We start from the raw sequence: 15,655 nt of genomic DNA, 5'->3' as shown, positions 1-15,655 counted from the left end.
TTTGCTGTCCCGATAACGGTGAATTAGAAATTAATTCTCTCCATAAAATCAAGAATGACTTCTCAAAATTCTGTATCTTAAGGCGTTTTTAAGCATGGTTTCATCTTTTTGAAAAAAAAAGCAAAATTTCAAATAAAAAATGTGTTGTCGTTTGTGGTGACTTTCAAACTGTTTAAACTGAACATCAACATAAAAAAACCTAAACAAAACGGAAATTTTAAATTCATTCAAATTTTTATTTGAAAAAAATTCAAATAGGAATAAAAGGAAACTATCAAAAAACATATCCACACATTTTGAACGTAAACTTAATCAATTCAGAACTGTTGTGACCAATACCTAGTACAAAGTCTCCTTCTCATCCCAAGAGTCCGATCCCCATTGGAAAAGAGGCTTAAAAATAAACACAAATTGCTCCCAAACGATCTTGTTACAATCAGTACCAGTACAAGCACATACAAAAAGCCACAACAACAAAACGGCTCTCCTTCGCGATTGCGACCAGCCCAAGTCATCTGTTTCGTTCGCGGTGACAATTTTCCACTTGCCCATCGCAAACCTTTGAAAATTGGATAATGTACCCTACTTACCTCCAAACTCTTCACGGCACGGAGGGAAATTGTGAGTTCTTTTGGTTGTCAGTTTTCAACATAGAGTTGGAACAAACTTCTGAGCGTGTACAAACACGGATTTCATCACGATTTGAAGCGTACTTCTTGGCCGCTCTAACAAGACGTAATTTTGCATCACTTTAATGCATTGTTATCTTTTATCAATCCGGTCAGTTGGCCGCTGGATCTTGACCACTACACTTCGGATTTCGTCTTTCGAGAAAGCTCGTGTCGAGTTGTGAGGGTGGAAAAAATAATCTTGAAGATGACATCGCGTGCGTCGAAACGTTAATTACATGAAACTTAATATTTAAAATCAAGAAAAAAGTGGAGCAAAATAATTTCCTCAAAAATGGCCATCCTGAACGTGGACGACGTGAAGATTTCGCTGCAAAAGTTCGGCCTGTACGATTATGTGGTGTTTGTGCTGATGCTAATTAGCTGTGCCATGATTGGTGTGTACTTTGGGTTCATTAAGAAAAAGGCGAAAAAGGGTGGAGCCGAGGCGGATTATCTCGTCGGGGGGCGCCAGATGCGAGTGATTCCGGTGTCGCTGTCGCTAATAGCCAGGTAACGGGCGCAGTGCTTATGTCCGGATTACTTTAGAATAGTGTCATCAAAAGAACTTCAAACAAAATTAATCGTTTCAAAAATTGAAAGATTCTAAGATTTGAAGATTTGAAGATTTGAAGATTTGAAGATTTGAAGATTTGAAGATTTGAAGATTTGAAGATTTAAAGATTTGAAGATTTGAAGATTTGAAGATTCAAAGATTTGAAGATTTAAAGATTATTAGGATTCAAAGAATCATTCTTCAAGGGAATGAGAGTTGAGATTAGGGGAATTCATGAATTCAATTCTTGTTGGTCTTCAAATCCAAATCTATGTTTCCACCCAAACATGCAGCTTCATCTCCGGAATCTCACTGCTGGGAACTCCAACGGAGATCTACGTGTACGGTGTCCAGTACATGTACATCGTGGGCGGCGTCATCTCGATGGGCTTCATCATGATGTACATCTACCTGCCGGTATTCCACAACCTCCAGCTCACTTCAACCTATCAGGTGAACATTATTTGGGATGTTTTGATCTCATAATGAATCTCTAACGAAAGTTTCTTCCAGTACCTTCAAACCCGCTTCGACAAACGGATACGACTGTTTGGATCGGTACTGTTCACGTTTGCCACGGTAAGAAATCTTGCAACGTCACAATCTCTCTCTCTGGGAACACCAATTGAGCGCAAACCGCTGACCATGACGGAAAACATTCATCATTCAATTGAGGATTTCCAAGAAACGCATGTTTTGACACCGTCAATCGTCCCGTTGATTGCGTTGCTTTTGTTGCAGATGGCGTGGTTGCCGATCGTGATCTACGTTCCGGCCTTGGCCTTCAACCAGGTGACCGGGGTCAACGTGCATCTGATTACGCCGTTGGTGTGCGTAATTTGCATCTTTTACACCTGTGTTGGTGGGCTGAAGGCCGTCGTTTGGACCGACGTCATCCAGACAGTGCTGATGTTCGGCGCTATGCTGCTGATCATCGTGAAGGGGACGTACGATGTGGGCGGGTTTTCGGTGGTCATGGATCGGGCGGTGTCCAGCGGAAGGATTGAGGGACCTGATATGAGGTTCGATATGACCACCAGGCATAGCATCTACTCGTGCGTGATTGGTGGGGTTGTGTACTGGTTGAAGACGAACGCCGTGAGTCAGAATATGATTCAGAGATACCTATCTCTACCGACTCTTCAGGATGCTAAACGGGCCCTTTGGACATTTATCGCTGGAACACTGATTTTGCTGGCCCTGTGCTGCTACAGCGGACTGTTGATCTACGCCAAGTACCACGACTGTGACCCGTTGACGACGAAGTTGGCCAAAGCCAAAGATCAACTTCTCCCACTGCTGGTGATGGATACCCTTGGGGATTATCCGGGACTTCCGGGGCTGTTCGTAGCTGGGGTTTTCTCCGCGGCTTTGAGTTCTTTGTCAACAGGGCTGAACTCAATGTCCGCCGTTGTGCTGGAGGATTTTTTCAAGCCGTTCTCCAACAGACCACTCAGCGAGAGAGCTACTGCGTAAGTTATGAGTGAATCTTTTAGTTCTGCTAACTTATAGAAATTTCAATACAGGATCATCATGCGGGCCGTAGTCGGAGTATTTGGTGCGCTTTGCGTCGTTCTGGTACTGGTCGTCGAAAAGCTGGGAGCAGTTCTGCAACTCTCCATGAGTTTGGGAAGCGTTAGCAATGGTCCACTTTTGGGAATCTTCACTATCGGAGTTCTGATTCCGTGGATTGAGGGAACGGTAACAAGATTTTATCCTCGATTGACGAGTTTTCTAGTTCAAGCTAATTTCAGGGTGCCATCATTGGAGGGACCATCGGCTTAGTTGTCATGTCATGGGTTTGCTTCAAAGCGCAAATAGCAATTGCTAGCGGTGAGTTGGCGTTCAATCCCAAACCTGTTGATACTCAAGGTTGCAGCTATCATTTCATTGCATCGGAACCGATGAGCATGCTAGCGATCAACGCAACGGTGCCACCCGTAGTTGAACCACCGAGGTATGACGTTCTTAAGATTATAAGACTAGGAATTGATTGTTTGCTCTGATTTCTACTCTACTACTGACTGTGAAACTGAATATGACGATGACTATAACTCCAGCACTGTCTCAAAATCTGACTCTGGTTCTGGTTCTGGTTCTGGTTCTGGTTCTGGTTCTGGTTCTGGTTCTGGTTCTGGTTCTGGTTCTGGTTCTGGTTCTGGTTCTGGTTCTGGTTCTGGTTCTGGTTCTGGTTCTGGTTCTGGTTCTGGTTCTGGTTCTGGTTCTGGTTCTGGTTCTGGTTCTGGTTCTGGTTCTGGTTCTGGTTCTGGTTCTGGTTCTGGTTCTGGTTCTGGTTCTGGTTCTGGTTCTGGTTCTGGTTCTGGTTCTGGTTCTGGTTCTGGTTCTGGTTCTGGTTCTGGTTCTGGTTCTGGTTCTGGTTCTGGTTCTGGTTCTGGTTCTGGTTCTGGTTCTGGTTCTGGTTCTGGTTCTGGTTCTGGTTCTGGTTCTGGTTCTGGTTCTGGTTCTGGTTCTGGTTCTGGTTCTGGTTCTGGTTCTGGTTCTGGTTCTGGTTCTGGTTCTGGTTCTGGTTCTGGTTCTGGTTCTGGTTCTGGTTCTGGTTCTGGTTCTGGTTCTGGTTCTGGTTCTGGTTCTGGTTCTGGTTCTGGTTCTGGTTCTGGTTCTGGTTCTGGTTCTGGTTCTGGTTCTGGTTCTGGTTCTGGTTCTGGTTCTGGTTCTGGTTCTGGTTCTGGTTCTGGTTCTGGTTCTGGTTCTGGTTCTGGTTCTGGTTCTGGTTCTGGTTCTGGTTCTGGTTCTGGTTCTGGTTCTGGTTCTGGTTCTGGTTCTGGTTCTGGTTCTGGTTCTGGTTCTGGTTCTGGTTCTGGTTCTGGTTCTGGTTCTGGTTCTGGTTCTGGTTCTGGTTCTGGTTCTGATTCTGATTCTGATTCTGATTCTGATTCTGATTCTGATTCTGATTCTGATTCTGATTCTGATTCTGTTTCTGATTCTGATTCTGATTCTGATTCTGATTCTGATTCTGATTCTGATTCTGATTCTGATTCTAATTCTGATTCTGATTCTGATTCTGATTCTGATTCTGATTCTGATTCTGATTCTGATTCTGTTTGACGTTTGACGTTTGACGTTTGACGTTTGACGTTTGACGTTTGACGTTTGACGTTTGACGTTTGACGTTTGACGTTTGACGTTTGACGTTTGACGTTTGACGTTTGACGTTTGACGTTTGACGTTTGACGTTTGACGTTTGACGTTTGACGTTTGACGTTTGACGTTTGACGTTTGACGTTTGACGTTTGACGTTTGACGTTTGACGTTTGACGTTTGACGTTTGACGTTTGTCGTTGACTGTTGATTTTAGATATTTTTCTTTGCGATAACCTAAAAACATCTAATCTAAACCATCCCACAGTGATCCCGGCTTCGCCCTGTACCACGTGTCCTACCTGTGGTACACCCTGATGGGAGCGCTCATCACGATCGTCATCGCCGGCATCATCTCCTTCCTGCTCGGTCCGAACAACCCGGACGAGATGAACCCGAAGCTGTTTGCGCCGTTTGTCGAGCGCATCCTGGACCGGCGACGGCGCCGCAAGGTGGCCCACAGCCAGCCCCGGATAGAGCTGGCCGATTCGGCGTTCCACTAACCAAGGGGGAATCCGGATCAAGTTCCAGACCAACTTTTAAATTGAATGACGATGGCGCGGAAAAGTGGAAAGAAAAACTTTGAAATTAAAAAGACTTGTTCTCTTTGAGAAAGAAAGAACACAATCCTTGGCGAAAAGGGTTTCCCGATGGCCTTTGGCCATCTTTCATTTCTCGGTCAAGTTGCAGCTATGGGCAATCACGTGGGTCCGTTTTACTTGCTATGCGACATCGAAGCCCATTAAAGGTCGACTGGTTAGTGCCACTGCAGTGAAAGTTGGTGAAAGAGTTGAACTTGCAAAAACGGGCGATTGAAAAATTCAAAGAACAAAAAAAAACTTCCAGAAGCCAAGTTGATAAAAAAATCAAAATTAAAAGTAAATATTTGATATTTCTTGTGACCACAATGGGCAGGATGGATGGGAGCAAAAAACCCAGCGATTAATAAGGAGTGAACTTGTAAGTTGGACGGGGTAACTGCGTCCCAGAGGGGAACGGTGTGGTAGCTGCGGAAAAGGATTTTAATTTTTTTTCCAACATCTTGGAAATCCTTCGTCACCAGGGGAAACACAACCTCCCACCCCAAACGATGATCCGGAAAGGGTAGAAGAAGAAAAAAAAAATTCGTGTATCCCTTTCAGCGTTGATCCACTTAAAAGGAGATCCAAACGGGAAATTTGTGGATTTTTTAAATTAAATTTTCATGATTTATTGTTAATTTCATTAATTAATTTATGCGATCTCTTGTCCGCGATTTTTTCGCCTTCTTCACTTTCTAGTGGTTTGTTGGTTTGTGGCTTTCTTGGAGTCAGTGGTGGTGGTGCCTTTTTCCTTCATCTGCTGCCATCGAAGAGCATAAATTATGATTTCGTGCGGCTGATATGGTTTATGTTGGGTCATTTTTTCGTTTGGATCTTTTTTTTTATTTAAGCAATCGCAGTTTCTGTTGTTGCCCGGTTGATGACGTTTTTGGTTTGGTACTTAATCTTCTTGGATGAGAATGAATGGGTTCGGTTAACGATACGAAATTCTAAGAGATGTAAAAGTGTAAGAGATGTTGAAGTGAAATTAATTTGACTTCTAATTCCCACATTAAACATTAACATTTTTTTGTTTACTCCTTTCAAATCTTTCTCAACAAATAAGTTAGCAAAAATAATAACAGAATATTTTCTTTTGAAAAACAAATAAATTTGTTGATTTCTAACTAAAATCCAGCCTAAATTCGATTGTTCCTTTGGTTTGTATGGTGCTTAAAATAATCAAATCACGTAATATTAAATCGGATTATATTTTGAATCTTACTTTTTTGACCATAAGTACACTCTGTGAACCAATTTTAATTAAAATAAAATTGTTGATAGCCATAAAAATTCACAAATGCATTTTTTCAGTGTATCATCATCAATTGAATTTAAATTTGTTTTTTTTTATCACTTTAGAGAAGTTTTGGGGTCGAACTTCATCTCGTCAATCAAAAATATGACATCCAAAAAACATTTTTTCCGTTCCTTTCGGATAATCGAGTCTGGACTGTATTTGTAATACATTGTTTAACGACCATATAATTTTCTGTAAAAATTTGGCAGCAGTCCATACAAAAATGAGGTATAAAAATTCATAAATCTAAAGATTTCAAAAAAAAAAAAAATTTTCAAACTTTTTAAATCCCGGCTAACATTTTATGTTACGCCCTTTTTAAATGTTAGTCTTGGTATCGAACCATTAGTTGCTGAGATATCGACATTAGAAAATGGTGGGTTGTTTGGGTGAGACTTAGAAAACATGCCCTTTATCAAAATTTCACTAATGTACTTTTTGGTTGCAATTATGATTTTACATTTAAAATTTAGTTGAAATTTTTTTGCGAACAATATTTCGATTTTAAAAAAAAAACGGTAATAATTCAAAAAATCATAAATCGGCCAAAGATAATTCGCACAACCTGGAAATTTATGAAAAGTTGGCATTTTATGTCCCCTAAAAGATATAAAAAAAAAAACAGAACAAAAATAGTGTTTTATTTTTGCAAATCGTGTTTTAGTGACAAAAAGTTCAATTAAAAATCACAATTTTTTTTAAACAAATAAGTAGTCCTTATTTCATATCTACAACTTTGCCCAAGGCACCAAATTGATCAAAAAATTCCTTCAAATGATACCGATTTTTGAATCTTCATACACCATTTTTGTATGGACAGCTGCCAAATTTGTACGGAAAATTATATGGACAAACTAATGATGTAAAATGACTTCTTTGGGCACCAAAAAAGTTTCACCTGGATAAAAAAAAACGATTTCGTAGAGAACTGCTCAGTTTTGAAAGTACCCAAACATAAATTTTCTCTGAAAAATTAACCCTGAATTGCTATGTTCATCAAACTGTTATTTGCCCAGATCTATAAATTTGGTCGTAGAAGGCGTAGATAGCGAGATAAAATTTTGGTGTCTCCCACAAAGTTGTTTGATTTTGCAAAACCAACAACTTTCCACAAGAAAAAATGTAAAAAAATCTGAAAAGTTAGATTTTCAAAATCACTTTATATAAAAGGTCCTTAATAAATAAAAAAAAATCACACTAATCTTGAACCACTTTTATTTTCAACCAAACCAAAAGTTGCCGCTTTGCATTGGCAACAACTCTTCTGAAGACACCAAAGCTCCAAAACTTTACAATTTTTCGGTAAATCCATTTTTTACTTGATTTTGGGATCTGGACCACTGTGCATTTGTCGATCGGGTCTGCTGATTGCTGAGAAACAGCAATTTGAAGTTTTAAATTTTGTGAAAAAAAAGTTTTTCCTCAGTGTCATCAAATCAGCCGTATTTTTTTCGGCACGTTGGATTGGTAAGATTTTTTGTTTGTAAATTTTTTTTTTCTCATATTTTATTTCTGTTCAATTCAAGATAAATTCTAGATTTTTGAATCATCAAAAAGCTTAACATTTTAAACATTTTTAAATATTTAGCTTCATTTTTAAATTTCTTAACAGTTTAGATTTCAGAAAATTTCATAAAATTTTATTATATAACTTTGGAAAACTAACCAATAGCTCCCGAGACAACGCGAGTTAAGAATGAAAATTAAGATGACAGTGAAAAAAGCTTATTTTTTCAAAATATTTTTTGTTGCAATTGTAAATATTTGTTCATTACATATTGATTAAATACAAAACTTGAAATATAATATAAATTGAAAAAAGATCAAAACTATGATATGCCCATTTTTAATGATCAGCTCGAATATCTCGAAAAAAATTGGAGAAATTCAGAAAAAATGGAATTGTAAAAAAACAGGGTTTTGTGAATGCAAAACAAAAAAAAAATCTGCTGGATATCATAATAAAAAAAACATTAATTGATTTATTCCAATCAAGTGATCTGAATTTTATGATTCAAAAGCTTAGTCTTGTAATACAAATGCATGCATAAAACTTGGACTCGTAATCGGGCTGTAGTGGACGAATTCGGATGCTTCAAATTGCAAGAGGTGGTTTTTTTTGTCCTCTATCTGATCACCATAAAATTTTCCTCTGGGGGTTAAACCGGTTCCGAGAAAATCTGGACTGTTTAACGTATTTGTTCCAAAACAGTATTTTTGGTCGAAAAATGTCAGAAAAAAAGATGAAATCAATGTATTTTTTGAAGAAAAAAAAATTGTTGAAACTTGTTCAATAGAGACTCTTAGCAATTTTATAAAAATAGTAGTTTAATAACTAATGTTTTGATAAGTATAACTTGACAATTTTTTTTAAATAAACTTACTAAACAAAGTTATTGGAAGTTCAAAGTTATTACAAACTGGCTAGATGTACCCGAGCATGTGTAAATAACAAGGGAAATGCGTAATAATACCTTTCTCTGGTATCAATACCAAATTTTGGTATTCCTGGACCCTTTAAAATTTGTCTTAAGGATTATGCAAGAGCAAAATGTGGTATCATAACAATTTAAGGTATTGTTTTGATATTGCAAAATTGCAGAATTTGTCAATGATCAAACACCACATTTTGGTATTCTTTTGGTATTACAGTATTTTATCTAATTCCTCTGCAACTATGGGAAAATTTTGACCAATTTTGACAAAATAATTAATTTTGCGCTAAAATGATGTCTCAAAGCGAATGCTTTCATTCAAAACCGGAAATTTCAAACTTGATTTTAAACACTTTTGATATACCCCCACCGCAATGACTTGAAATTGTGGAAAATTTTCTAAGTCAGGATGGCACATTTTGGTATTATTTGAATATTGAAAGTTCATCGGGACTGGCAACACCAGCCAGCAACAGTCAACTGTTCGGAGCTCCTCAAACTTTTCGATTTTTTCGCCGTAATTAACAGTGTTTACCCGCGAGTTTGCTGCTCCAGCATGCCAAGGGCCGGCCGTGGCCGTGGCAGTTCGAGTAAGGCCTCGAAAAACCCGCGAAGTTCATCTACCGGCAGAGTGCAGAAAGGTAAACATACCAACGCCGCATCGACCGCCATCGCGCACGGGAGCGTGCCCGGTGACGTCACCGATCCTTCTTTTTTACACGTGTCATACCGTCCACGTGAGTCCCCAGTACGGACGAGACAATCGACCCGGGCATCCGGAAGTACTTCCGACCAGCAGCAGTCCACCAGCACTACGACAACAACCACTTCCAACGTTCCCACCAGCAACGAATTTGAGATGCTGAGTGGAGAAGAAAACAACACCGCCAGTGACAGCAGCAGTGCTGGCGACGACGATGACGATGATGAACTTGCGCGCAAGCAAGGAAAGCAGAAAAAGTGTAACTCTCCGAAGGAACGACGACCACCTCCAATTTTTGTTTTGGATACGTTGGCGGACGATGTTGACGAGTTGCTTGAGGGACTCCAATATTGTCTCAAAATTAGCAAAACTTCTGTGCAAGTGATTACGCATAAAAAACAGAATTTCGACTTGGTAGTGAAGAAGTTGAAGTTGCGAAACTTCAAATTCTTCACATTTGACCCAGCAGAGAAGGTCCCAGTGAAGATCGTCCTTCAGGGATATCCGGACCGCCCGATCTCCGACCTGGAAGAACACCTGTCGGGCGTCAAGGTTAAGCCTCGAGAGGTTAAGGTGCTCTCGAAATCGACAACGGTGACAGGTACGTACACATTGTACCTCCTGTACTTCGATCGTGGGTCGGTCAAAATCCAGGACCTACGGCAGATCAAAGCACTGGACGGCTTCTTCGTGACGTGGCGATTCTACACGAAAAATCCGACCGACGCAGCGCAATGCCACCGCTGTCAAAAATTCGGACACGGTTCAAGAAACTGTAATCTTCCGCCCCGGTGCGTTAAGTACGGTGAGACCCACTTCACCGAAAGGAGCAATCTTCCGCGGAAAGACCAGCTGGGGGAAAACGCCCAGCAGCACAAAGCGCGCGTCAAGTGCGCGAACTGTGGTGGAAACCACACGGCGAATTTCCGTGGCTGTGCCGCGCGGAAAAAGTACCTCGAGGAGCAGGACAAGAAGAAGAAAGCGCCAGCGTCCCGCCAACCTCCAAAGACTTCGAGCACGAACGCTGCAGCAGCTGGCGGCGGAGCGGTTCCATCGACCAACCCAGCGTTCCCTCCCGGTTGGGGAGGTTCGTACGCTAGAGTAGCCGCTTCTGGGAGCGGTACTTCACCGGGACAAGCAGACGTTACCGGAGATGATCTCTTCACGCTTCCCGAGTTTTTCGCTCTTGCTGGAGAGATGCTCACGCGCTTTCGTGCCTGCCGGAACAAGGCAGAACAATTCCAAGCTCTGAGTGAGCTTATGATGAAGTATATCTACAACGGATAAGCTGCCTTGTGCAGCGAAGTTTTTCGACGTCAAAAGACAAAACAAACTGTGATCTAGTTTTAAGCTTTTCTATCTCTATCCTTTTCCTTAGCAAATTTAGAAGGTTTTTTTAAAATAATTTTTCCTTCTGTTGGCAAATCCATTGTTAGAATATCCAATTACATCAAAATGAACTATAGTACAAATCATAGTTGAAAGGTACTCCAAAACTCTATTAGGTTATAAGAATTACGAAATTGTGAATTGATTATTTACTAATAAAAACTAATTGAATTGAATTGAATTGAATATTGAAAGGTTTCATCAATTTTCTCTGAAACTATGGGAAATTTGTTAAAAAAAAATTACGAGTTAATTAATTCTGCGCTAAAATGACTTGAAACCCAAAAATGTTAAAGATGATTTTAAAAATTACTGTGATATACCCACCAATATTTTTTTCAAAAACGTTGAAATATCTCTAAGTCGGGATAACCAAATACTTTGAAAAACGAGTCAATTGACAGATTAATGAATTTTGGTGAATTTCAATTCAGTTTCATTTTAATAATACTTATTTTTCAATCTTGTTATTTTTCAGAAGCTTCAAGAACTTCAAGCACAGGCCGTTCATCAATGACAAATGCATTCGGTGTGGTGAAGAATATCACTAATAACAACATGGAATCATCAGGTGAGTAGATTTGGCTGTTTCATATGAATAATTTACGTTTTTTCACTAACTGCAACTGCTGCACTAAAAATGGTATAAAAATACCAAATTTTGGTATTACTTGTTCAAATACCAGCGACCATAATGTGCTCTTGGTTGCCCAGTAATAGATGGTAAAATACCATGAAATCATACCAAAATACGTACGGACAAATATTTGACTCACTGTACAATGTTTAAAACTTAGTTAACCACAACTTGTGCATGACCTATGCTAATTCAATCCCAACAAATCACGATTCCAATTCCTGCAGTAAAAAATGTTTTTGTTTGTCTAATCAATTCTATCAATCGATACTCACGTTGTTACTGGATGTACTCCGCAGCACAAGCATCTTTCTCCTTCAATTAAGTCTGTGATCATGGAGCTGTTTAGATGGTTTTTCGTGCTGGCATGCATTGCGTCAGTTTCGGTCAGTATTTTTATTTTATTTCTGAACATAAAACGTGAAATAAACAATTTTCCAGCTCTACGAAATCACCATCGAAAGCTTGCAGCCCGATCCGGCCAGCGATCCCACGGCGTTCAACCTGGGCACCATCCGGCTGTCCCGCAAGTCGCGCAACTCTTTCCGGATCTCCGGCACGTACTACATGCTACGAAATCTGGGCAATGACGCCCGAGTGGTGCTGGAAATCCTCCAGCGGGACCCCATCAGCAAAAGTTTCAATCGCCTGCTGCTCCGGAAGGAAAATCCGATGTGTGAGTACATGGACTCGGAGCGGATGTTTCTGCCACACCTGCGGGAAGTGTCCAACCTGCCGCCGGCCGGAGTGTGTCCCTTTCCCAAGATCAACATCACCGTCGACGACTTCGAGTTCAACGAGTCCATGTTCCCGCCGATCATCCCCGCTGGGACGTACAAACTAAGGTCGAGGGTTTTCGAGGAGGAACGGCAAATCATCGGAATGGAGTTTGTTGTTAGTATTCGTTAATAACTCGAAATAAATCTTTACTGAACCACACTGAACTGAGAAGAAAAATCGGAAAACATCTTGTTCGTTTTCGGTTTTTGGTTTTTATTGTCAAAGTTTTTGCGCCATCTTTCCTACGACTCACGGAGTTGGTGTCTTCATCCCCTGCAATGCTCATTATTAGGCAAAAAGTTCAAATGACACCATAGTAAGAGCGTTTATTAAGCCCTTCTGTGCTCCTTCAGACTCACAGACAATTTACCTACCACTTCGATTCATCTTTATTTAGAAGTTTTGGCAAAAAGACGCATGTCTTGTCTATGCTTTGCCATTGATTCCGGGAATTGTGGTGGATTTGGCCCAAGATACAAGACGTTGAATAAAACTGGTAATGAAAAAGCGTTTTTACGTGCTGCTTGCATCTGCCAGACTTGCAAATGGCGCTCAGCAAAAAGCTAATTTCTTGCAGTTTTTGGCTTTCACTGCCGGGAGTGGTGCTAGACCACTGGAACTAATAGCATTCTGGAACAGATCAATTGGTTTGTCGTATTGAAAGTTAATGACTCACAAAAACGGGGTTTTGAAAGGATAACGGGTTTTATGGCATTTGAATGGAATCGAAAAACGGTTTTAATGAGCAGTTGATAGAGGAAGACAAATTAAGTTTGATGAAAAAAAAAAACGCAACAACAAACAGATAAATGATTGAGATGAAACTGTTAATTTCTTGCAATCGTATATGTGACTCAATTTGAACACATCACTCAACCAACTAACCCTGTACTATTGTGAAAAACAGCTTTGCATTACCCAGCATGACTTCTTTGCGTGAAATCATCATTTCCATGATATAATCTGCTGGTGAAAAATCGACCAGATTTGTAGAAACGATTTTAACCACATTTTCTGCTGAAATTGAATCAAAGATTGTTGACTTGAAATTAAAAGTTTGTATAACTGCGAAAAGTGCCTGTTGTTCTAATCAAGGGGTTTCCAGCATCAAGGATTACTGACCAGTCTAAATGGAATTACCAGGATTACTGGCAATATGTCATGAATTACTTTGATTTCCCAGAATTACTTGGGATTTCCAGAAACCACGCAGAATTGCTCAAATTTATAAAAATAACTTGGAATTACTACCTAGCTTCCAGCATATTGAGAATTGGATCGAATGACAGCTGTCAAATGCACAAAACACGTGGCTTGGCAATAGTACGTCCATCCCGGGAATTGGGTACTAAAGCTCTATGTCAATTTTTATGTACAACGGGAAAAACACGATAAAAAACCATTTCTGATCACTTTTTTTCATTTTAATGCAAAAAAAAAATTGACAAGACAACATTTTTTCGATGGGTCAACTATGGTCCCCTTGGAACGAGCTGTCAAGTAGGAGCTTTTCTGTCAAGAAGGACCGCGAGGTTAATTTTTCAAAATTGATTTAAAAATCCATTTTAAACTCTTTGTGGTCGTACAAAGGGTCATTGTACTTAGAAAAACAAGCTTTATCGCTGTAAACAATAATATCAGCAATCTAAGCTTCATTTTAGGACCCAATTCCAGGCACAAAATTCCCGGGATTTTTATATGTTGTACGGGGAATTTCCGAAATTAAACAAAAATCATAATTTGGCCTGGAAATTACATTAGTATTACAATTTATAAGTTTAAACTATTCTAAAATTTACATAAATTGGTACCATTTTATTTGTTGTCATTTTTGTTTTTAGACATCTTAAACCAATTTTCAAGCTGTTTTATTCATGTCATATAGAAATAAATAAAAAATAAATATTTATAAGATACTTATTTAATTTGAATTAGAAATGTGGTGCATATAAAATTCAAAGCACAACAGAGAACAGCAAAAATTTGTTTAACACTGGAACGCCCAACGCATGTCCAACTTACACAGACGCCCAAGCCTCCCAAAAAAGGAGGAACAGTAACTTCAACTCACTGGTTCTCGGGCATTACTCAACCAATCGGGACAATTCTTGTTTCCAGTGATTTGTAAGAATGTCTAGATCCTAAAATTGTGCAGAACTTAATTCGATCAATTCTGTAATTTTTGCGATCAAAAACATCGTTCCACCTTTTTTTAAAATGATTGCCGCCGCGGAATTTTTGACGATTTTTTTTTACTCGCGAAAAAAAAAATTGGAACGATGTTTTTGATCGCAAAAATTACAGATTTGATCGAATTATGTTCTGCAAAGTTCTATAATCATCTAAACATCTAACAAATCACTGGAAAGAAGAATCATCTTGATTGGTTGAGGTATGCCCGAGAACCAGCGAGTTGAAGTTACCGTTCCAACTTTTTTGGAGCCTTGGGCGTTGGAATGTTAAGCTATCTAAAAACTGCTATCCTTGTTTAGATTGATATTAATAGTATTGAGCTAATTCTATAAATTTAAAGCTTGAAAAACATAACAAATATAAAGAAAACATAGATTATATGACTTTTTCAAAAACTAAAAACTTCCCGGGAATAAATAAACATTTTTCCCGTTTTCCGGGAAACTCACTTCTTACAACCATAAAAAGCATCAAGGAAAAGCAAAATGCATTCTGCCGATTTACCTTTTAAGAATTACTAGTAGTTACCTGGGTGCAGAATAGTGGTTCGCAAAGCGGCCTCAATTTAGAACTGTCAAAGTGGAACCAATTTACTGTTCGCAAAACGATACCAAGAAGTGGCAAGTATTGTAATCGATCTATAATTTATATTGTTTCAATTCAAAGTTAACAAATCTTAAAAAGAGGGTAGAAATCGAGATTTGGAAAATTCTTCGCTAGCATTTCAATAAGCGGTATGTCTCACGCAAAACCGCTTGACGCTTTTTGAAATATTAGCGACGAATTATCAATTACTATGAATGGCACATGCCAATAATATTTAATAATCTTACTCCAACATTATTACTGCACTTAAAAGATACACAATCTCGGAACTTCGATTCAGTTGTTCTTCTGATACACAAAATTCCACCCACTTCTGACGTAATGTTTCGTCACATGGAAATCAAAAATGGCCTCTTTTGGCCGTCCATCGATTAGTTTACGAACAAAAAAAGTGCGAAGCCCTTAATTTTTCAACGAAAATTTAAACATGAACGATTTAAAAAAAATAAAAAAAAATCTCCGCACCAAAAAAAATTGTCACGCTTGAGCTTGAACATAGCTTTCCACTTTGTTTATGTTTACAGCTGTAGTGCAGATGGATTAGTGAGGAGCAGTGGGGAGCATTCCAAAATCACGTTACGCATTCTGTCTTTTCAGCACCCAGGTAGTTACTTGAATTAATGGGAAATACACATATAACTGAGTAACTATGGAATTACTCGAATTACTACGGAATTACTAGGTAATTCCAGAATTATAGGAATTACT

General features: G+C 39.2%; 2 protein-coding genes across 2 annotated transcripts; both read left to right on the top strand.

Moving 5' to 3' along the window:
* The first annotated feature begins 770 nt into the window (after positions 1-770).
* Positions 771-4,918, top strand: LOC6046837 (sodium-coupled monocarboxylate transporter 1). The gene is made up of 7 exons (XM_038265088.1): positions 771-1,181; positions 1,518-1,677; positions 1,738-1,803; positions 1,966-2,696; positions 2,751-2,925; positions 2,979-3,181; positions 4,592-4,918. Exons 1-7 carry the CDS (start codon positions 964-966, stop codon positions 4,824-4,826), a joined length of 1,788 nt encoding a protein of 595 aa, XP_038121016.1. The 5' UTR covers positions 771-963; the 3' UTR covers positions 4,827-4,918.
* Positions 4,919-11,646: 6,728 nt separating this feature from the next.
* Positions 11,647-12,312, top strand: LOC6054405. Its single transcript, XM_001870288.2, has 2 exons — positions 11,647-11,754; positions 11,810-12,312. The coding sequence occupies exons 1-2, from the start codon at positions 11,704-11,706 to the stop codon at positions 12,275-12,277; spliced, it is 519 nt and encodes a 172-aa protein (XP_001870323.1). The 5' UTR covers positions 11,647-11,703; the 3' UTR covers positions 12,278-12,312.
* Positions 12,313-15,655: the final 3,343 nt, after the last annotated feature.

This window comes from Culex quinquefasciatus, chromosome 3 (assembly GCF_015732765.1).
Source record: "Culex quinquefasciatus strain JHB chromosome 3, VPISU_Cqui_1.0_pri_paternal, whole genome shotgun sequence".
Classification (NCBI taxonomy): domain Eukaryota; kingdom Metazoa; phylum Arthropoda; class Insecta; order Diptera; family Culicidae; genus Culex; species Culex quinquefasciatus.
The sequence above is the reverse complement of the archived record's forward strand: the minus strand, read 5'-3'. Positions and strand labels throughout refer to the sequence as shown.

Coding starts and splice junctions, on each gene's coding strand:
- LOC6046837 (XM_038265088.1), top strand. CDS start 964: ATGGCCATCCTGAACGTGGACGACGTGAAGATTTCGCTGCAAAAGTTC. Junction 1,182..1,517: donor TCGCTGTCGCTAATAGCCAG/GTAACGGGCGCA, acceptor CCAAACATGCAG/CTTCATCTCCGGAATCTCAC. Junction 3,182..4,591: donor CCCGTAGTTGAACCACCGAG/GTATGACGTTCT, acceptor ACCATCCCACAG/TGATCCCGGCTTCGCCCTGT.
- LOC6054405 (XM_001870288.2), top strand. CDS start 11,704: ATGGAGCTGTTTAGATGGTTTTTCGTGCTGGCATGCATTGCGTCAGTT. Junction 11,755..11,809: donor CATGCATTGCGTCAGTTTCG/GTCAGTATTTTT, acceptor ACAATTTTCCAG/CTCTACGAAATCACCATCGA.